The sequence below is a fragment of the Salvia hispanica genome, chromosome 3 (assembly GCF_029641045.1).
Source record: "Salvia hispanica isolate PSC_SH4W2 chromosome 3, Shi_PSC_v1, whole genome shotgun sequence".
Classification (NCBI taxonomy): Eukaryota; Viridiplantae; Streptophyta; class Magnoliopsida; order Lamiales; family Lamiaceae; genus Salvia; species Salvia hispanica.
In genome coordinates this window covers 21,620,742-21,643,213 of record NC_142694.1, presented here as the reverse complement: position 1 = coordinate 21,643,213, position 22,472 = coordinate 21,620,742, and the positions used below count along the sequence as shown (strand labels likewise).

The 22,472-nt window shown below is 36.8% G+C and overlaps 2 protein-coding genes across 2 annotated transcripts; both read right to left on the bottom strand.

Moving 5' to 3' along the window:
• Positions 1 to 2,890: 2,890 nt before the first annotated feature.
• Positions 2,891 to 5,261, bottom strand: LOC125211818 (sugar carrier protein C-like). The gene is made up of 3 exons (XM_048111754.2): positions 5,012 to 5,261; positions 4,599 to 4,921; positions 2,891 to 4,176 (listed from the first exon to the last, which is right to left on the bottom strand). Exons 1-3 carry the CDS (start codon positions 5,148 to 5,150, stop codon positions 3,064 to 3,066), a joined length of 1,575 nt encoding a protein of 524 aa, XP_047967711.1. The 5' UTR covers positions 5,151 to 5,261; the 3' UTR covers positions 2,891 to 3,063.
• A 14,912-nt stretch (positions 5,262 to 20,173) lies between these two features.
• Positions 20,174 to 22,225, bottom strand: LOC125209519 (uncharacterized). The gene has a single exon (XM_048109118.2). It carries the CDS (start codon positions 22,027 to 22,029, stop codon positions 20,344 to 20,346), a length of 1,686 nt encoding a protein of 561 aa, XP_047965075.2. The 5' UTR covers positions 22,030 to 22,225; the 3' UTR covers positions 20,174 to 20,343.
• Positions 22,226 to 22,472: the final 247 nt, after the last annotated feature.

Sequence of the window (22,472 nt, the reverse complement as noted above, 5' to 3'; positions counted from 1 at the left end):
TTATAGTATATTCTAACAAATTCATCATCTATTTTTCACGTGTGGCTTTTTATATTGCATATGTTCGAGCTGTTTCCGTGTCTCATTAGCACTGAACACAAATTTCAATGGTCGTTTGGGCCCCCCACCGTAAAATTTCTGGCTCCGCCACTGCATGTAGATATGCTACATTTCTTCTTCAAACGAAAGAAGCGATTGCCATTGGCCATCCACAACCATTTTCTTTAAAACATTCAATTCAATGCATCGATTGGAGTTTAAAAATTATGTACTCCCGCCGTCCCATTCAAGATGTCCACCTTTTCTTTTTTCCCAATTAAGATGACCACTTTCCAATTTTGGATATAATCTTCTCTCTCCTCGTTAAAATATTCAACTACCTTTTTCCTCTCTACTTTATTCCACCTAACAACACCTCCTAAAATCCCGTGTAACTCAAGAATGTGGCCATCTTGAGTGGGACGGAGGGAGTATAAGAGGTTTCTCAAGCAATGGAAAGATTATATACCACCCATTAATATAATATTTGACTAATTCACGTTTCCAATTTTATGTAATAATCATTGTAAAATTTTAGTTTTATTTTATTATAAAATGATATACAAGATTTGATCTGAACTATAGAGTTACGTATTACACAATGCCAAGAAATCGAGAACAGCTCTTTGAAATACAAATGAAACTATATTTATGATCTAGATTCTTAGAACTCTTTGAACAACTCTTAGTGGTAAAATAAGTAAGGGTGAAAGTTGATTCTTTGGAATTTATGATCGTGAATACATTTCTGTTACCTATTTCACCCTTCACTAGAATTAATTTACAAAATCACATTGAAAAACAATATGCAGTCCCAGCCATCAGTCTCCTAGATCCAGTAGATTGGATTCGATCGTCATTATCATATAAAGCAGTGTTTGCACTATTACACGCCCCTATATATAGAGTATTAAGACCATTTTAGTCTTAAATATAAGTTCAAAATACGAATTTGGTTCAAAACATTCACTTTTTAAAAAACAGGTCCATAACAAATGAAATCATCGTCGGAGTGGTCCTTTTTTTACGGTTTCGTCAAAAAATAACGGTCATGCCACTGTGCAATTAGTGTTAATTGTTAACCGTTAGTTTTTTTACGGAACCGTAAAAAATAGGACAACTTTGGCAACATTTTCATTTTGTTATGGACTTCTTTTACAAAAAGCGAATGTTTTAGACCAAATTCATATTTTAGTCATATGTTTAACATTTACTCCTATATATAATCAATTATCGTTTATGATAACTTTATAAAAGAGAGTGATACTATTTTTAATAGTAAAACTTTATAACAAGTTGTTAAATAAATACGATAGATATTTAATTTTTCTAATATTCTAGGAGTAATTCACTCACTTTCAGCTTGTAAGATCTTCTTAGTTTCATCCAAAACTCTCTAAAGAGAAAATAAATGTTGGATAAAGCTCTATCTTTTGCCTCAAAAGACAAACTTTATGCAAATTAAATTAATAAAAGAAGAAAGAACTAGTATATATTCGCTAATACTTATCCAATTCTAAAAGCCTAAGTTCTCTCAAATTCTGTCACGAATCATGTGACTAGTAGTTGCACTTTCCAAATTTTCCGTGACCAAAATGATTCGTCTCTTTTCAGTTTCTTCCTTAGCAAAATGAAAAACAAAGATGTGATCTATGTTAATCTAGAATTAATGATCACCTCTTTGCTTCATTTTGAAGACCGTGATTTAATTGATGATACATTATTCATTTTTTTCGATTTTCCTTCAAGAATACTAAAAGATATGGATAATGTTTCTTTGTCATCAAAAAGGGTGTTGGTCTCTTTATTTTTTGCCATAATGTGAGAGGTGACATTGACAATGGTTTACATGGGAATTGGATTCCTGCCTTGCTAAAGGAGTGAATACTAAGGTTTACATATTTATTGATGCCAACAAGAAAAATCTAAAGTTACTTTTATTTCTTTATTATCGACTTTTGCCATTATCCACTCTTATATTTATCAAAAAAATGTTTACTTTATAAAAGAAATAATGACAAAAATCACATTTTAATTACGATTCTAGAATTAGGTAAGATGCCCACTGACCGGTATTTAGTTATTGACGTTATATACCTCATTTCTAGATTTTGTTTTCTCTATAAAAAATCTTGCAATTGTAAAAAGTTGAAAAATGTGAATGGCAAGATTTGTATAAAAAGATTTTTTTGAGAACACTTAACTTAAGGCTCAATCACAAAAAATACACTCCAAATTCTTTGGTAATTGGTGAATTTCTACATCCAAGAAATTCGAGGTGTCTTTTGGCTGCAAGGATATAGTTAGAAGGATTTGAAAATTAGTCTCAGAGTTTGACTGAGCCGCAGTGCGCATGTGCATCGCGAGGGAAATTTTGACTTCTTATTAATTATCACATCATGCCTACAATTTTATATTGTTGTTAGTTTATTTTCAACTCAGGTTTAGCATGCTTTCTTTAAATAAAAAAAAAATTCAAAAACGGCCAAAAATAAAATTAAAATTAAGATAATAAGTATGCCAAACAACTACATTCGACGTCAGATAACTAATTGCAATAGCAATTAAACTATAATCGAGTTTTAATATTTTTTTTTCACACTATTTGGTTACATTAGTTTTATTGAATGATATCTTGACTTCTTTATATCAAATATCATCCACACCACATGTGAATAACGAAGTATAGACGAACAATTTCAATTAATCCGATCTGTATATACTACGATCTCCAATTTTAATTCCAACTGAATTAATCAAAAAATACTTTTCATACTAGTATTAATTTCAATCATCATTTGAATATTACTCATCCATCGTCGAATCAAAGGAATTCAACTCCAACATCAAATCAAAGGAATAATGAACACCAATTTAATTCAAGAATTACTACATTACATTGCAATCACATGAACAAGACATCATCTACTGAAAAACAAGCTCTAAATAGCATAAAGAGTGATAATAATTTCAATATTTTCATCTTGATTAAAACCAAACTAAATTTAACCTAGACCACATTCATCATACTTTATGATAGGTATCGCCTCCTCCCTTCTTCAACTCAACACTTCCATTACCATATTCCACATCACTCATAAACCTGGACCAGAACCAATGCTGCTTCCACACAACCACCATCTCCTCAATCGGAATGTTCTTTGTCTCCGGGAGGAAGAAGTAGATGAACACCGTCATCACCATCACGAAGAACCCGAAGAACAAAAACAGCCCGAACTTCAAGTGGCAGAGCATGGTCATGAAGATCTGCGCCACCGCGAAAGTGAACACCATGTTCACCGACACGTTGAGGCTCTGGGCGGCCGACCGGATCTCCAATGGAAAGATCTCACTAGGCACGAGCCACCCCAACGGCCCCCATGACCACGCGAACCCGGCCACATAGATGCATATGAAGAGCACAACCACGATCGCGTACCACTTAGGCAGCTCCCCTGGCTGCCCGTCCACGCCAAACTTGATCGCGATGAAGATCGCTACACAGACCTGACAAACAAGCATTTGGATACCACCCTCGATGAAAAGGAACCTCCTCCCTAACTTATCAACATAGTAAATTGAGACGACGGTAGCTATAACGTTGACACCACCGGTGATCACAGCCGACATGAGGGCTGCATCACTACCAAACCCGATAGTTTTAAACAAGACCGGGGCGTAGAACATGATGACATTGATGCCGGTGAGCTGCTGGAAGAAGGGGATGGCGATGGCCATCGTCAAATGTGGCCGGTACTTCCTCTGCAGGATGTTCCTCCACGGGTGCTCGACCTTGCTCGAGGCTTGGCTGGCCTCCACCAAGTCGTTGAACTCCTCGTCCACGTTGTCTATGCCTCGGATCCTCTGGAGCTTGGACCGGGCCTCCTCGCTCTGGCCACGCTCGATCATGGAGTTGGGCGTCTCCGGGAGGATTAGGGAGCCCACGGTGATGATGAGGGCCGGCACCATCGCACCGCCCAAGCTCAGCCGCCAGCCCCACCCGCCCTTGATCTTGGCGAACCCGTAGTTCAGCACATTGGCTGCTAGGATGCCTATTGTGATTGAGAGTTGGAAGCCAATGTTGAGAGCTCCTCTGTATTTGTAAGGGGCCATTTCAGAGAGGTATAGTGGCACAGACTGCAATCAAACAAAACAAAGAATTTGTTTAATTTAATTCACAGATTTTCCACACTAAACAGAGCAAGTTAATATCTCCGGCTTAGTTTATAAAAACGTCACTGAAAAGCAGATTTTATGATATGAAAAAGCAGATTTTCTGTAAATGATTCTCTGTCGTTTTGTGAAACACTTCACTGAGCTTATTGTTACTTTATAGATCAGATCTGAACTACAACAACATACCATTGACTCACAACTTGCAATATTTTATTTCCTTTTTTTTTCAAAATGCCATAAAATATCTAAATCCACAAAGCAGGGGATAACAGCGACAAAAAAATCGGAGAAAAAAATAGCATGTTGGAATTATTCTAAACACAATCGGAATTCATTGAATTTCGATCCAAATAAAACAAATGCAATTGAAAGAGATGAGAAACCTGATTGGCGAATCCGATGCCGAATCCGAGGAAAATCCGGCCGACGATGAGCATCCAAACAGCCTTAGCGAAGCCGTTGATGAGCGCGCCGACGCAGAAGAGCACGCCTCCGCAGAGCATCGACAGCTTCCGCCCTAGCTTCCTGGTGACCGTCGACGCCACCAGCGACGAGCACAGCGCCGCCAGATACAGCGACGAGGTGAACATCGTGAGCGTCTGGCTGTCGAATTTGCAGTACTGATTCGTCGAATCGTCGGCCTTCTGCTTCCTGTACACCGACGGGAAGAATTTCTCCAGAAACGAATCCATCGACGTCACTCCACCTGCAACAGCCAATCACATCATCGCAATTTGTTACTATTTGTATTTTCATTTTCATAATTTGCAATATTATCATCGCGATTTGTAATTACCAGAGATTCCGATGTCGTAGCCGAAGATGAGGCCGCCCATGGCGGCGATAATGCACGTGACCACGACGTAAGGCGTTAGGTTGCCTGGGTATTGCTTGCCGCCGGCGCCGGCGCTGGGGCCGAAACCGCCTCCTGCCATTTTTATCTTCGAGAGCTTTAGAAAATGAAAGTGGAAGAGAAGGATGAAATGTAGTGAATGGTAGAGAGAGAAGGAGAGTGAAGGAAATGTATGGGAAGAAGGTGAGTATATATAGAGAGAAAATTGTTGACTTAGAAAATATGTGTGCGATATAATGAGTAGATTATAGCTGTCATTTTGGGTGTGCTAGACTACATCATGCTAACCTCTTCCTTTTCTATTTCTATAGTTTATTAGTGAATAAGAGTTAATTACTGCTGTATATAAGAAAATGAATCTTCTACAAAGAAACATATCAAAATAGAAATCAATTTAACTATAATAAAACAGAGAGAGTGCCATTGGCTAGCTAGCATACAAATTGAATGAGCTTATATGTAGGAATGCAAACAATTTGTGACACTAATCGGATACGTATTAAACTTGAAACTAATAGGTTGGTTTTCAGTTTATGTAAATTGAGTTTTTATAGTGTATATTAGGTTAAAAATTTTGACTTTATTGTGTAATATCATATTGCGTTAATCCACGTTATATTGTGTGGTTCATGTTGAGTTATGGGTTATGTTTCAGTAGGTGGGTTTCATGTTCAGGTTGATAAATTTCTAAACAGGTTGGTTTAGTTAAACTTTATTAGGTTAAGTCATTATTAAGTTGATTCGATAATGACTCAAATCTTAACAGTTCAGGTTCGCGTTAGTTCTTGACGTGTTTAGTCATTCTTAATTTACCCGATAACGACCTATATTACTCTAAGCTAATGTGAATATTTAATGTTATCACGATAATAATTCTACGTACATATTGTGAGTCCAGCTAAAATAATTTTTGTCTATCTGATAGATTTAGTGGTCTTGATTATACATTTTGTCTTTATTAATGAGACTCAAAGTTCATCCGAATCTTGATTAATCGTATAAAAACAATAATACAACGTATTTGAAAATAAAATACTCAAATGACCTGGACCTTTTTGTCAACACCAATTAAATAAAGAGATATCTTCAATAATCCTAGATTCATACTAAGAAATGAGTTTAGTTTCGTCTTCACATGTTTGACCCCAAGTGGGAGGCGTGTATTTAATACTACAAATTGGTGAAAATTATTACACACACCCCATAAAGTTTTTCTTTATTATTAATTTCAAATTTTCAATAACGGCTATGGTAACCAAATTCAAGTTCAAAATGATTTGATTTGTAAAGTCGAGATCTTCGGATATATAGCCGATAGCTAGTCAACTTTGGATAATCATTTAATGGAGTAATTAATAAAGTCGAACACTTTTGGATAATAATTAGCCAACTTCGGAAATCAGGCACTTAGTTTATTTGTATGAGAAAAAAATGGCTAAATAATCTTATCTAGAAGTATTAAAATTGAGATTTTCCCACTAAAATTGGGGCAGCCATAACCATGCGTTAAATTTACATGGTTGATCTCATTAGCTATTACTATGCGAATAACAGAAAAGTTGTTTGATTTTGGACTTTCTTTTTTCTTTTATTTGTTTGGAATTATCCAGAATAGGAAAGCTATAGTTTGCCTAACAAACAATTAATATGTTCGGATGAAAATAGACCGTCAAACTTCTTTAATGAAATTTTTGGTTTGAACACACATGTTCCGAAGATGCCTTTGGCATAATTCGACTAATTCTGTTCGACCGAATTTGCAGATTAAACTTCATGTTGTCAATTGGGCTTCATTAAAGAATCTACTAAGTAAGTTAGAATAAAAATTCAATACTTTTGAATGAATAATTGTATAAATCACTTATATTTTTTTTTCTTCAACTGTGATTGATTGTCAAATCACTTGAGCAATTTTTACTCTTAAGTTTGGTGATTTATTAATTTTAATGAGTGCTGCTAACAACAATGTAGTCCATAATTTTAGGAACTATGATATGGATAAAGAGAAGGAATGGATATGGCTGAGTCATCAACTACGTGTTTGTAAGTAGAGAAAATTGATGTGGTATCCGTCGGCGCCAATAATAATTATAACGGTTGAACAAACGTGATTTCCAAGTCCTTTCCGCTCCCCAAACACGCCTCACCTCTCCTTACATTATAAGAAGCACAAAATTGTACATTTATAATCAAATAAGGAAATTGTGTAAATTTATACTCAAATAAGGAAATCGAAGAGGAGTAGTAAAATTAGTGTGAACGTAGTTTTTGTCAATGGTATATTTAGTTTCATTACGTCTCACCACTTTGAATTAATGCAAATTAATTAAGCACACGATGAAGTCTCTCAGCGCTTATCTTCAATTTGGCTAAATGACTTTGAGTAAATGTTGATTCTAAATGTTACTAATATTCATGTTGAGAGTGATACTAAATGGATAATCTTGAACGGATCCAAAACATAATTCATTCAGTTCGGCTTGATATTATATAGTGGAAAATACTTTATGAGAAAATAAAATATTTGGCTTAACATTAAATATTTCATAAAGAAAAATTAGTTTGTTAGGGCCAGCGTATAACATGTCGAACATCGACGAATAACCGCTTTAGGTTATTTTTATGGTTCTAATAAATGAGATCATTTGTATATAAGAGAAGTTTCATTATATTCAAATTTATTCCTTATTGTTGAACTGCATGACTAGACTAAATTGGAGTTTTTAGATCTAATTTTTTATAAATAGAGGTGCAAATGTATAAATTATTTTCGCCTTCATCACGAGTCTATTTTACTTCAGTCCAGGGCAAATAAGTCATAAAACATTAGGAGGATTTAACTTCATTCCATAACATATTAGTTCATTTCAGTAGGTTTTTATTTCATTACAATATGATTATTATTTCATTCCAGTACATAAAGGCTGTTTCGCGATCGGAGACATCAAGACCATCCCGTCGACACTATGATAGTCCCGAAATTCCAGCTATGACAACAAAATGAAGTGATAGCCTAACTGAGTAGTGTAATAAGCACATTAAATGATGTACTCCCTCCGTCCCTGAAAATTTGTCACCTATTTCCTTTTTCGTTCGTCCCTAAAAATTTGTCACCTTTCACTTTTACCATTTTTGGTAGTGGACCCCACATTCCACTAACTTATTTCCACTCATAATTTATTTTAAAACTAATATATAAAAGTAGGACCTACATGCCACCAACCTTTTCAACCCATTTTCTATTACATTTCTTAAAACCCGTGCCGGGTTAAATGGTGCCAAATTTTAAGGGATGGAGGGAGTAATAAACTATTTGAATGAAGTATGTGTAGAAATATTTGAAGTCCTACTAGAATGAAGTAAATACCTTGTACAATGAAGTAATAACCTTTTTTAATTAAGTAATAAACCTACTGGAATGAATTGTAGTTTTTAAATTGAATAAAGTAAAAACCAAGTTCAATGAATTCAAATGAAGCATGTGTTGAATCATTTCAAACTCTACTAGAAGTAAGTAACAACATACTGTAGTTTCAAGGTATTACGTACCTGAATGAAGTAATAAACCTACTACGATGAAGTAAAATATGCTTGTAATGAAGACCGAAATAATTGCGCATCTCATAAAAAAAGTAGATCTAATGGCCTTAATTTGGTCTCTAGTTCGCTCTTTAAAATTAGTTCGACATTGATCACAATTATAAGAGTAATATATCTAGTTATAACAAATTCATGTTACACTAGATCGATTTTCCATTAATAATCGCTTTACGTAATTTATAAAATGTGAAAAAGAACTTCATATTTTCATATGATTCAATAACGAAGGACCGAACTTATTGTTCATGAGGTTATTGTGATTAAAAGTAAATGAGCGCCCAAATCATAGATTATTGCTGAGAATCATGATGAATTGAAAGATGAGATTATTGGAGATGGGTTGTGATCAAATGAAAATTCTAAATATTGTACAAACTAAAAACTATAATTTAGACTATTGAAAAATGTTAATAATTTACAAAAAAGCATCAATAGGAAAATGTCAACCGGATTTCAATGGTTGTCAATGATTGATGTTGTGTTGATATTGTGTTGATACTGTGTTGACATTAAAATCTTGAAATTTTACACTGTGTTGATATTGTATTAAAATTATGTTGAAGCTGTGTTGATGAGTTTTGAGTTTGTACAATATATAAGTTTGCATTTTATCACTACCCTATTGTAGACAGTGACATATTCAAGATTTTAATGTTAGGTTTAAGTCAATGCTAAAAACATTTATCGATTATTATTTTGATGTAGTGATGTCAATCTTTGCATAATATACTTCATATACTCTCTTCGAAAGTATGAATTATTTCATTTTTAGTCTGTCTCTGAAAATATGAACTTTCTAATGTTGGATACACTTTTCTCTCTAATGAGGTGAAACTCAATCTCCACTAACAATCTTTTAATTACTTTATATTTCTATCTCTCGTACTTTATAATAAATTAAAGGTTTATACTCTCTCTGTTCCATTAAAAATGAAACGTTTCCTAAAATGGAAACAACTCTATCTCTATTTTTTCATCTCTCTTACTTTACTCTCTCTTATTAACTCACAAAACAACACTACCTAAAATCTCGTGCTGATTCCCAAATGTTTCATTTTAAGTAGGACGAAGGGAGTATTTTTTAGCGACGGAGGGAGTATAATTTTTCCCAAAAGACTTATTCTTGCAATAAAACTCAATGCCAACTAAAGAAGATACTATGATGTAGGCTACCCTTTTGGTACATTTGAACCTACCCCGAAGAAATGAAGGTAATTCCAATGGGAACTCTTACCAAAAAAACAACTTACTCCCTCCGTCCTACATAATTTTATACACTTTGATCCGACACGGGTTTTAAGAAATGTAATGGAAAGAGAGTTGAAATAGTTGGTGGGATGTGGGTCCTACTTTTAAAGTATTAGTTTTATAATAAAGTGTGAGTAGGAATGAGTTGGTGGAATATGGGGTCCACTACCAAAAATGGTAAAAGTGAAATGGGTAAAATTATGTGGGACGACCCAAAATGGAATATTGGGTAAAATTATGTGGGACGAAGGGAGTATAAGATTGGCTCCACTTAATGGGAAAACACATTTAAGCTAGAAAACATACCTTGACATTAGTCGTTGGAACAAATAATGCAACCACCAGGTGAAAATTATGATAAGCCCTTCCCAATGTAGGGAAGAGAGCTCATAAATGAGTTTTAGGCTTTAAAAAATATTCAAGAGTTGTGTGAAATGAATCCCCAAATTCTATTTATACTAAATGAGTAGATGGACAAAAGAGGGAGAAGATGGAAAAGGGTTAAAAATCTTTTCTTTGTGCTCAAGACTTAGTTAGGTGGCTAGGCGGGGCTCGAGTCACCCGATCAAGTGAAACTCTGGCCCGCTTCGCCCCGTGCATCCAGCTAGGTGGCCTAATTTTCAAAGTCTACTTGGTCGAGTAGAACCTCATGGAGTCCCTCTAATACACTTTTTATTTGCACTAAAAATAACTGCAAATATACAATGTAGATATAGTATACCTAAAGGTCAGTTGCTGGATATCGAACACAGAGAATAGAATTGCAACTGTCTATTATATTCTAGTCGTCAATACTATCTAGAGACATAGAGTTTTGGATTTGAATTGTGAAACTGGACAGAAATAAATAAAGTAAAAGAATCAAAGCATAACAACAAATAAGTTAAATCAGACAAATAGTGGAATTTCAAATGATTTCACTAACTCTTTTAGTAATTCTAATCAGTTCTACTTTCATCATTCTCTGTGTACAATGAGCCCTCCCTGTCACAAATATTGTATGAACACATAACATAAACCAATAAAAGTTGTCACCGATCAGTGATTAACAACAATCAAGGTAATGGCCAATTAGTGTTAGAGTTTGTATACTGGAAATCATCTTTCGAGTGATTGAATACTGTTGAAACTCTTATTTTATTTTCCAAAGGAATAAACAGATTATTTTTGTCATAATGTTGTTATGTTTTACATTTAATGGATATTTATTGCATGTTTAAATGTACAAGTAACTTAACAAAGTCTAAGTCTTTGTTTTAGTAGACCGGTTGTGGGCGTCGTTCAGTTTAAGGTAACACGGTCAGTTCTAAACAAAGAAAAAGAATAATTTCACAACCTAGATAGGCTTAGACTACCTATCGTGAAAGGTTGCAATGTCAGTCCGATTATTTCTAAGTCTTACTAATATAAGATGACGTTGGTGTGGTATAGCACTGAATGGATCTAACAGCGAGACAGTCTTTATGCTATCTACTGAAAGACGAGATCTCGTAAATTATTTCTCAATCAATGTACGTTAGCATTGAGCATACGGTATTGATTATGCACTACTTTGACTTACCAAATGGTGCGGGTTTTTTCGCAACCCAATAAGCCTGGTATATTGGGTAGTGGTGATTAATATCTAGCGGTGCTAGGATTGCTATTATGTTGAATCGTGCGCGAGGTGAGTCTCGTTTGATAACATCCTCAAGAGAAGCTTGAAATAAGGTTTTATTATTCGGAACCTGGCTAGTTGGAGTGTAATCACTCTATGAATAATAAATAAGATTTTCTTGCTGAGTCCTCTCTTGGAATAAATAAGATATTAATTAATTGAGTCCATAGCAGAAAATAATTAATTAATGGATGTTTCTATCTTAAGCGCGGGAAATAAATATTAATTTTTGAAAACCCGAAGTACTTGTAATTTCGGATTTGGATGGGGAGTGCAATATTACTTCTGTAGTGGCTGCTCGTAATATTCCAATTTTAGCTTATATTAAATTGGGTTTAATTTAATTAGTAAAAAGCTAATTGGAGGAGCCCATATCCAAAGCCTTCCATAGATCCATGTCTGGGCCCAATATGCGACTTATTATAAATAGGAGAATAAAGGAGACAGAAAATATACTTGCTATATACTCCAAAATTTCGTCCCTCTCTCTATCATCATAGGGGTTGAATTTCTCTCCTTTGTGGGATAGGATTTCTGTCTTCTTTATTTAAGTCCTAGTATACTGGTGAGATCAGTCCACCCTGATATCAGTTTACAGTCCGGGAACTAGTCAGAAGATCCGTGGTTTTGTACTAAAGATCTTCACGTGGAGAAGGCGCTAGCCATCTTCGATTATTTGGAGAATCATCAAGGTATAATGGCTAAACCGTAGAAAAGCATGTTTTAGGTTTCAATTAATTTAAAGCATGAGTTATTTGAGTTTTGAGCATGATACATGTGATAATTGCGCGAATAGAATTTGTCTAAATAATCTGCTAAATAGATCAGAATTATTATGTAATGATTTATGATAACATAGCGCTTCCGCTGCCAGTCCCTTCAATTAGTTGAACAAAAGCTCAGGAAAAATCAAGCGCAACGAGTTCTGATCATTAAACATGAAAAGAACTACTCCCTTCGTCTCACTTAATATGACACACTTCTTTTTAGTTTGACTCAACCAAGATGACACATTTCTATTTTTGGTAACTTTCTCTCTCCATACACACAACCACTTTTTTATTTCTCCAATTAAATATTCAACTCTCTTTCTCTCTCCATTTAATACTTACACCCATCTCTTATCTCTCCAATTAAACACGTTAACCAACAACTCCTAAAATCCCATGGCGACTAAGAAATGTGTCATCTTAGCCGGGACGGAAGGAGTACATAAAAGTCAATTACTATTAATCCTCAAAATGTTTAGCAATCCATAAACAAATGAACTAAAAACAATAATTAAAGTATGAGACATGAAATAAACAAACAAAATTCAAGGTTGAATCTTGAAGTCTTCAGTCTCCTCTTGCAATCTCCAAGAATGATGGGAGAATTGGGGTATTGTCTAGCTTCGGTCTCCAAGAATTAGAGTATGGAGTAGAGAGAGATGAGCCCCTAGAGTGGTGTATAGATGGTTAATAATATGAGTAGGTTATGGGTATATATAGCCTTGAAAAATGTCTAGACTTGTTAATTTTCATGCCGTACAAGTTATGGAAAAGATTGGGTTCACAATGTAACAATTTCTTTCTTTCCTTGAATTTTTGCCTTAATTTCCGTAAGCTTTGACTACATTGCGCTACGTTTGTAGAATGGTCATAATTCTCCACAGAACTTCGATTGAGACGTTCAAGGTACACACTGATTGGACTTCGACATCACCGGCAGAATGGCTCAAACTGAGGTTGCTGCATCTCCGCCTATACTCAACAGATAGTTGACTTCATCTAAGCATGTCGCTGACTTCATCTTTTTTTTTTATTTGATTAATATTCTCCCCGGTTGAAAGTAGATGTTACACTTTCTTTTTTTATTTGTTCCAAAAAATACCATTTTTCTTTTTTCAGAAAATATTACTCCTATTTTACATTAATATTATTATTTTCTCTCTCCACTTAATACAAAAATAACATCTCTTAAAATTTTGTGCTATTACTCAAGTGTGATATTTAATACGGGATAGAGGGACTATTACCTTTTGCTAAGACTCATTTTAAGTGGGATATTAAAAAAAAAATGACTCATATATAATTCGACTAAGGAATATTCGACAATTTTTCTGTCTATTTAATACATTAAATAAATTCTTCTAAAAAGGTCATGTCATACTCCAAATGTTAGCAATAACTATTAAGTAAACTAATGGACCATCTCATCTCATGTGGACATCAACAGCCGACATATTCTTCAATTAATTCATTCAAAATTTGATCTGAAGACTAATCTAATAAGTAGTTTTCGGTAGCATAAAAAAAGACAGAAAGCTGAATTAGTTAGTTAACTAGATACAAATTAAAATGTGCCTGCTTATTTGCAGACATAATCAAGAGGAAGAAATTATTGTTATTATATGATTCATATTGAAGTTTGTGACAGCTAACATATTGCGAAAAAGTATTGTTTATGATGGAGAAGCATCTATTATATCTTAGGCTTAAAGGTTGAGTTGAGAGATCAGATCATTTATTCATGTACAAGATGGTGACATAACATTGGCAATGGGCTTAAAATGTTGAGAATTTAATGTGCAATTTATTATTGTTATGCCAGATTACACATATCCCATATTTATAAGTTTTATCTTGTTTTATATTGCTATATTTGTTGAATTGTTGCAATCGTAGTAAAGGCTGGATATTTTAACTTTTAAGGACGCCCCTTCCTGAAATATCTTGGAATTCTATAATGATTTAGCTTTTCTAGATGATGATGATGTAGCCTTTTTGCCCATAGTGAATTATTATTATTATTATTATTATTATTATTATTATTATTATTATTATTATTATTATTATTATTATTATTATTATTCCAAAACTTATAAAGCTAAATAAATTCCAGGTGAGAAATTGTGAACTCAGAAATTAGATCAAGGCCTGCTTAATTAAAAAATTTAGGCCCAATTAATTATCATTATCCTAAACCAAATTATTTCAAAACTTATATATGGCCCAATTAAATGTGGCATGATACGTACGTATGTAATCTTTACCATAAACATTGACAAGTTTTGTCACATTTCAAGATTAAGGTTCTTTCATTTTTCCAATTTAAGACTCAACTTAATTTTTATACTATGTGACTTTGACTATGATCTGTTTATCTACTTCAGTATTTTTACAGTTTCAATATTAGACTTTAAAATATCCATTCTACAAAATATAAGAAAAAATAAAGATAATAGTAACTGCAGCACTAATGACTTTTTCAAAATTTCGTTTTGTTTTAGTTAGTGTTTTACCACTGAATTTATGAAGGAGATTGAAAGTGACCTATAAAAAAGAAACTTAACAGAGAAATGTGGGATGTGAACAAAACAATGACACAATTTCGTTGTTTAGTTGAGTAGTTAGCTTCCAACAATTTAATAGTTGGTCTTGTCTGTATATCAACCGATTTCCACACCTGTAAAATGAAAAAAAAATAATAATATTTCCTTTTATAATTTAATTTTTGTAGTTCCAAGTACAATTCATTCTTGATCCACATTGGTTTTCTACAAAATGACCAAACAATAAGTAGAAAATAGAGTAAAGAAAAATTTTGGTCCGACTAAAATACGAATTTGGTCTAAAATATTCACTTTGAAAAATAAATCAATAACAAATGAAAATGTCGATGAAGTAGTCCTTTTTTTTACGATTCCGTCAAAAAAGGATCACTTCAATTAGGATTTCATTTTTTTTGACCTGTTTTTCAAAAAGTTAATTTTTGGACCAAATTCGTATTTTGGTCTATATTTAGACCAAAATTGATATATACTCTATAAAATATCTATGTACCGTTCTTGACCAAATATTTAGAATATTTTATTTCAATCTCAACAAAATGAAAAATATTATGCGACTCCCAACCCCATGCCTCACTAAACACACAATTTGTATTTATCATTATCATGCAGAGTACATCTCACCCAAAATATAATAGAAAAGACATAAAATTTCAGATGAAAGACGAAAACAAAAATGTAAACTGTCCAAGAGTAAAAGGATTAAAAGAGTCAGAAAGGAGATCATCTATGCATTCTTCATTTGAATACATCATCTATAGCTTAATAATAGTACTATCGGAATCGTCATTTGGATACATCATCTATAGGTTAAGGGCATCCTTAACCCCATCCCGGATTTGAGCTGCAAGTCCCCTCTACGTCATCATTCTCCTAAATTTGGGGACCCAGGCCACAACTCCATTAATCCCGCAGGCCACAACTCGGGCCACAGCTCAGGCCACAACTATTCATTTGCACTATTCACAACTACAACATATTTTAATCGTAAAATAGAATACGTTGAACAATTAAAACTGGGAAAATTCATTGTTCAGTCAGAAAATAGAAAAAGAAAATTACAAATCGTAGAAAAAAGAACTACTTTTTCTTCATTTGTGCACAAAGGTATTCGATCATCTCACAGTGCAATTCGAGTTCGTACTCCGACATTGTCGAGGTTTCCCTCGATGTCAACTCCATCAGCTGGCCCATCCGCAAAGTAATACTCATATCCGACGTAGAGTCTGATATCTTGTCCAGGGAAGGATTGGGCGGCGGCATAGCAGAGTAGCTCGCAGTTGCCTTTCCCTTTGCTTTCCTCTTTGCCGCCTTTGTGCCCATCGGACGGCTATGAGTACCAGGAGATGAGGGGAAGAAGTCCTCGTCTGTGACATTGAGGTCGATTGGCGGACCCTCCTTCGCTCGAAGTGTAGTGTCCGGCGGCGACTTTGGTTCTCTTCGTCGCCGCTTCAGCCCCACCGGTGTACTTCGGACTCTTCTCGACAAGCTTCCAAACGTCGAAGTACTTGAAGTGCTTCTTCCCGTCAGCTAAGTAATCTGCCTTGGCCTTGTCCACAAGGTCCATCTCGCTGTGCCCGCTCGGCCACATCCGGACTACGTTAGTCCACTTGCCATTCCACTTGTTCATCCCCACCTGGACCCGGCCCCAATGCTTGCGTAGCTTCACGTAGGTACGCTCGAACGAGCCTTCAAGTCGACCAGCGTTGTACTTCTCTGCAATCCGTTGCCAGAACGCTTTGCCGGTTTGCTGGTTGCCGACCACAGCGTCCTCGGAGACGTCGACAAAGTTCTTGGCCAGCCACATTGTCTCCTGCGGACTATACTTCTTCGGCCCATCCTCATCGGCAACCTTGCCCTTGCCCTTGCTCTTGCCCCTCCCTTGAGCGGGCTCCATATCGCTGATCTCGTACTCATCAGTGCTAACTGGCGATTCCATATCCATATTGGTAGGCAACCCGGGACTAGGCGTTGCATTTGGATCGGGTGTCGGCGACAATTGCCAGTTCTGGGAGTTGACGAAATCGTCCATCTGGCGTTGGTCACTGTTAAACTAATCCATAGAACTCAAAAAGTGTTGAAATGCTAGAGAATTGAGAGTGAGAGTTTATGGGGAAGAGCATTACAATGGAGCAAATCTAGTGTATAAATAAAAAAAATAAAAAAAATCATGGGAACTTGCGGCCCGGCCCGAACGCAATTAATGCCGGAACGGGACGCAAGGGGTGCGGCACGGGCACGTATAACGCCAGGCCGGGACGAGACTCGGGAGCGGCTAGGGACGCAACTGCGTCCTCGGGACCATCCCGAGCCGTGACGGAACATGCTCCAACGCTAAAATCGGGCCGGAACTCGCGAGTTGCGGCTCGGCCCTCCTGCGTTAAGGATGCTCTAATACCCCTCCGTCTCCCATTAATTGACACCAATTTTCTTCTTCATCCATCTCTAATTAATTGACACTCTTATTTTTTACTACTTTTGGTAATGAATCCCACATTCACTAACTCATTTCACTTATGTTTTATTATAAAATTGATACATAAAAGTAGGTCACATTCCACTAACTTTTTTTTACGTACTTTCTACTACATTTCTTAAAACCCGTGTCAAGTCAAGGGAGAGTAATACTAACTTTACATTCACACGCCCTTTCTCCAAAATTCATATACTTTCTCCAAAATTCATATACTTCCCATGTGCTATGCCCCTGCCCCCCCCCCCCCCGCACACACACACTAATTATTCACAGATTATGCATTGCCACTGAATTTTAGCCACAAAGCTCGAGCTAGGGAGCTCACATGGAAGATATGCTATGTTAATACAAGACAATATATGCAAACGATGTGATAACTCCTAAAATAATTCTCTCAAAAATTATTTGTAGATCTCAAAAGAATCATACCTCCAAAGGAACCAAAAAGAGTCTATTCATACTTTGGTGTGGATAGGTCGAATAGCCACTTCAATGTCTTGAATCACTCGTCTCTCTTCAACAAAGTATGTGATGGCAGAGCACCATATACAAATTTCACCGCGTACGGTCAAGTATACAATATGTTTTTTTTTTGTCAGAGGAGATCTATCCACGGTAAGGCGACAAGACATGGAGTGGGCCTTCGTTGTGCTTCAAGCACGTTGGGTGGTAGTCAAATGTCAAGCACATTCGTGGTATCGATTGTGCATCTTTGATCACATGTATACATGTATTATTATACTCTCTCCGTCATTTAAAAATATGAACTTTTGAATGACACGAGTTTTAATACATAACTGGTAACAGAAGAGAGAAATAGAAATGAAAAGTGATTGTGGTATTGTTAGCAGAGAATGATTCACCATATTAAAAAGAAAAAAAAGTTTCATAAATTACAAAGTTCATAATTTTTAGGGACATACTAAAACGAAGATAATTCATATTTTTAAGGGCGGATGATGTAATACACGACATGATAAAAGTACACAAAGGAAACAACATGGTAAACTAGTCAGATAAAATATGTGGTACTAGCTCTGGAGTCACAAGCTAGCCCTGAACTCAAGGTGCACCACTCGATTTTGAGAAGTTGCGTATCAATGAACATTTAGTGTGAAGAACATGCACAAGTCTAGCTCCAAGTTGGTCTCATCGAATAATTTTGGTCACACACCAATAGATTTCAGCATTCAAATTCATCTTCAACATTATAATTTTAGAAATTTAATTTATATAAATTATATATATTTTAAATATTGTAATTTTTCGTATTTAATTGATGTCATTTACTAGTTATTAAATTTAATTTTACATACAACAAAAATCTAAATTAAATATAAAATTTGAAGATAACTGAAAAATAAAAAGAAAATTTAAAATTATATTAGTATGAGTACAGAGCTATAGGATTATTAGACCCTCTACTCTAAAACAACAAATGAAGTAGGCAAATAATTTTAATTGTAATGCAAACCTATCTCATTTTGCGTTTACGAGCGATAAATATTTATATTTGGATTTACACTAAATAAATTCAAATTCATTTTTAAAATTTTGTAAAATTATAGTTTTGACTTTTAATGTTATATTTATATTAAAATGCGTTCGAGTTTAATATTAATGGTTAAAGATGCTCATAGAGCATGACACAAAAAATGTTGATATAGACTTGCCCAAGGTTTACTGAACCGGCGGTTAAAACCGAAACCATAACCGTCAGTTACGGTTTCGAACCGAAACCGTGAGATTTTATCCGGACCGAAACCGTTGATTTTTTAACCGTGGCCCGGTTCAGGTTCAAAAATTTTCGAACCGAAACTGTGTCGAAACCGCCAGTTCCAAACCCCAAACCGGAACCGCGAAAAAACCGGCGGTTCAGAACCGTGAAAATCCGTAAAAAAACCGCCAGAAAACCGCCGTTTGGAACCGAAACCGAAACCGACGGTTTTGGAACCGGACCGGAACCGCGAAACACCCTCGTGGTTTGGTTCCGATTCAACAATTTCTAAAATCGGAACCAGCGGTTCCGAACCGTAACCGCCGGTTCCTGAACCGTGGGCACCTCTAGGTTGATATTTCAGAATTAGAGCATCCACAACACCGTGCCGATTCAGGCCCCAAGTCCCCTCCGCGTCATCATTCCCCTAAATTTCAATCCCAGACTACAACTCCTCTAACTCTACAGGCCTCATTCAGGCCACAACTATTAAATTGCACTATTCACAACTCCAACATATTTTACTTGTAAAAATTGAAAACGTTGAACAATTATAACACGAAAATTTTATTTTTAATTCAAAAATAATAAATTATTCCTTTAAACTAAAAATTAAAAAAAATTGAACAAAATAAGAAAATCAAAATGACAGCTCCACTTCCAAATTTCCAACATATAATTATAAATTATATAAATTAAATAAAATGAAAATGAGAGAAACCTTCACCCTCCCTCTCCCTCTTCCTCTTCTTCCTCTACCTCCTCTTCATTTCTTCTTCCATTCTTCTTCAAGGATTAAATTCCAAATACAAAAAAAAATCAAAAAAAACAAAAAAACAAAAAGGAATGGGGTTTGGGCCGGGACGTGTCGGGGCACGGGCCAGGAGGCTCCAACGCTGAGCCGGACCGCACCTGGGCGCGGCCCAGGCTCCAACTTTGCTCTCTCCAACGTGACAGGCTGCGGGCCGGGACTCAGGTGTGGTCTGGCCCGCAGCGTTATGGATGCTCTTTGGGTGTGATTAAAAGTTGCTCAGGCCGCATTCAATATGCAGCAAATACTAACCAAAATAAGTTAGTGCTCTAGTATAAAACTTTTTATTGATAATATTGCTGGAAATGTTTATTTGCCATTGCCTGCATTCTTAAAGCTGACAGACGATAAATTCTCTAATGAGGAACTAATGTAGATTTACAAAACTAAAAATCTTGGAATGAAAACAAGAAAAAATTAAACTAGAATTAGTATTCAAGAATGCCAGAGAACATTAAAAACATTCCGAAATCTACTGGAAGACAATTTCCTGACAATCTCCTTGGCACCCTCCTCTTCTAGCTTCTCGATGTTTTTAAGGTATCCCGAGCTCAGCATCTTCTTCCTTGCACTATTACTCCTCGACAACGACGCCAAAATCGAAAGCAAAACCTTGTTATTCCCCTGCTCGGGATCAAGCAATCGCATCAAAACGACGACGTTTTCATCATTTTGCACGAACCTCCTCCTATTCTTATGCAGCACGAGCATGTCCGAGAGTGTCTCCCCCGCAATCTCCCTTATGTCGAACGACTTAGATTCGAGTAATTCGACGAGCACATCCATGAACCCTACCTCGCCCATCGCCTTTTTTGCATAATCCGATGCTCCACTGAGCCAGAAACTGGCCTTCAGGGCTAGTTCCTGGACAGGAGCCTCTCCAAATCGGAGGAAATGTAGTATGTGATCCGCGAAACCCGAGGCTAGACATGACGTCACCGACGACAAGCATATCGTCGTGATGCATCGGAACGCCACCTCTCTGGTTTTCGTGGACCCCGGCCTTTCTGGGTCCATGATTCCCACCAGCGTCTGAAGCCCGCCGTGTGCAATGATTGCTTCTCTATTCAATATGTCTCCACGCACAATTATGTGCAGAAGATCTAGAGCGCTGATCTGCGCGTCCTCGCCGCCCCTGCTTCCAGCGAGGGTGATGAGGCCAGCGATGGCGCCGTCTTCCACCATGAATCTCTTGATCTCCTCCACTGCGGCGAGGTTTTTCAAAACCCCGCAAGCCAAGGAAACCAGCTGGGTCCCACTGTCGCCGGCGCAGGTGCAGATTTTTAACAGGGCAGGCACGCCGCCGTGGGCCAAAACCGCCCAAACGTTGTCGGAATTCTCCGTCATTTTTAGCAAACACCTCGCGGCGAACTCATTGCAAAGCTCGCTGCCGCTCTCTACCGCTCTGATCAGCGGCGCAATCGCGGCGGCGGATACCAGCGCGGCTTTCCCGAGAGGAATTCCGGCGATGGAGGAGACGGCCTCTGCGGCTGCCTCCTGCACTTCCGTCTCGTGAGAATCGAGAGAATGGACGATGAGATTGACGAAGCCGTCAATCTCGACTCCAACTTTAATGTGTCTCTCATATTCACGAGCCACCTCGTTGAAGGCAATTAAGGCTTCTCTCTTCTTTCCGATTTTGAGCCTCGAAAAGACGTCGTTGAGGTAGAAACGCACATCGTCTTTCGAGGCCGAGGCCAAACTCAGCCTCGAAACGACTAGCGCGTGGCTCTGCTCAACAAGCCCAATGCCGCGGAGGCTGGCGATGTGGGAGTCGAGATTCGCGGAGAGAATGTCGAGATCGCTCTGCATGAGGAGCTTCCCGGTGTATGTAAACTCCGAGCACCGCCGCGCCAGATCGCCGCAGTTTGCCAACGTGGCTAAAATCTCCGCCACCGCCGCCGACAGCGAGGGGTTTCTACCGCCCAATTCGCAGTTTTCGATGGCTGCGAGGTGCGAGAACAGCTCCTCGAGCTTGTTCCTCGCCGATTGCCATTTCGCGGTGAAGACTTTGATTGAATGAGAAACGGAGATTTGAGATGAAATTTGCAGAATTGCTTGCTTTAATTGCTCTTTTTCTGGTGATGGTGATGAGGAGGAGGGGTTTTCTTCCTCGCCCATTTCTTGAATTTCTTTATAAAAGAGGCTGGATTTGGGGGAAGCGCATTTTGCGGCGGAATTGAGTTTTCCGGCGGCGGAGATTCAAGATTCCGACGGGGGATGTGAGAATATTATCTGTGGTTTGGTTTATTGTACTGATACATACAGCTTGTGACAGAATCGCAATTTATGCGATTGACAAAATGGTCGTCATGTATGCGATTGACAAAATGGTCGTCATGGTATTGGAATAGGAGCCCCATTTAGGAGTCCCGTTTTATCCTTTTAATCTGTCCATCAATATAAGTTTCATTATATTTTACTATAAATTCATTTCTCACGTATTTTATTATTCATATTCAACTAACTTTTTTTCATTCATTTTTCTTAATATTTCTTACTCCATCCGTCCTCCAATAATTGTCCATTTTAATTATGGTACAAGTGTTAAGAAATAGAGTGAA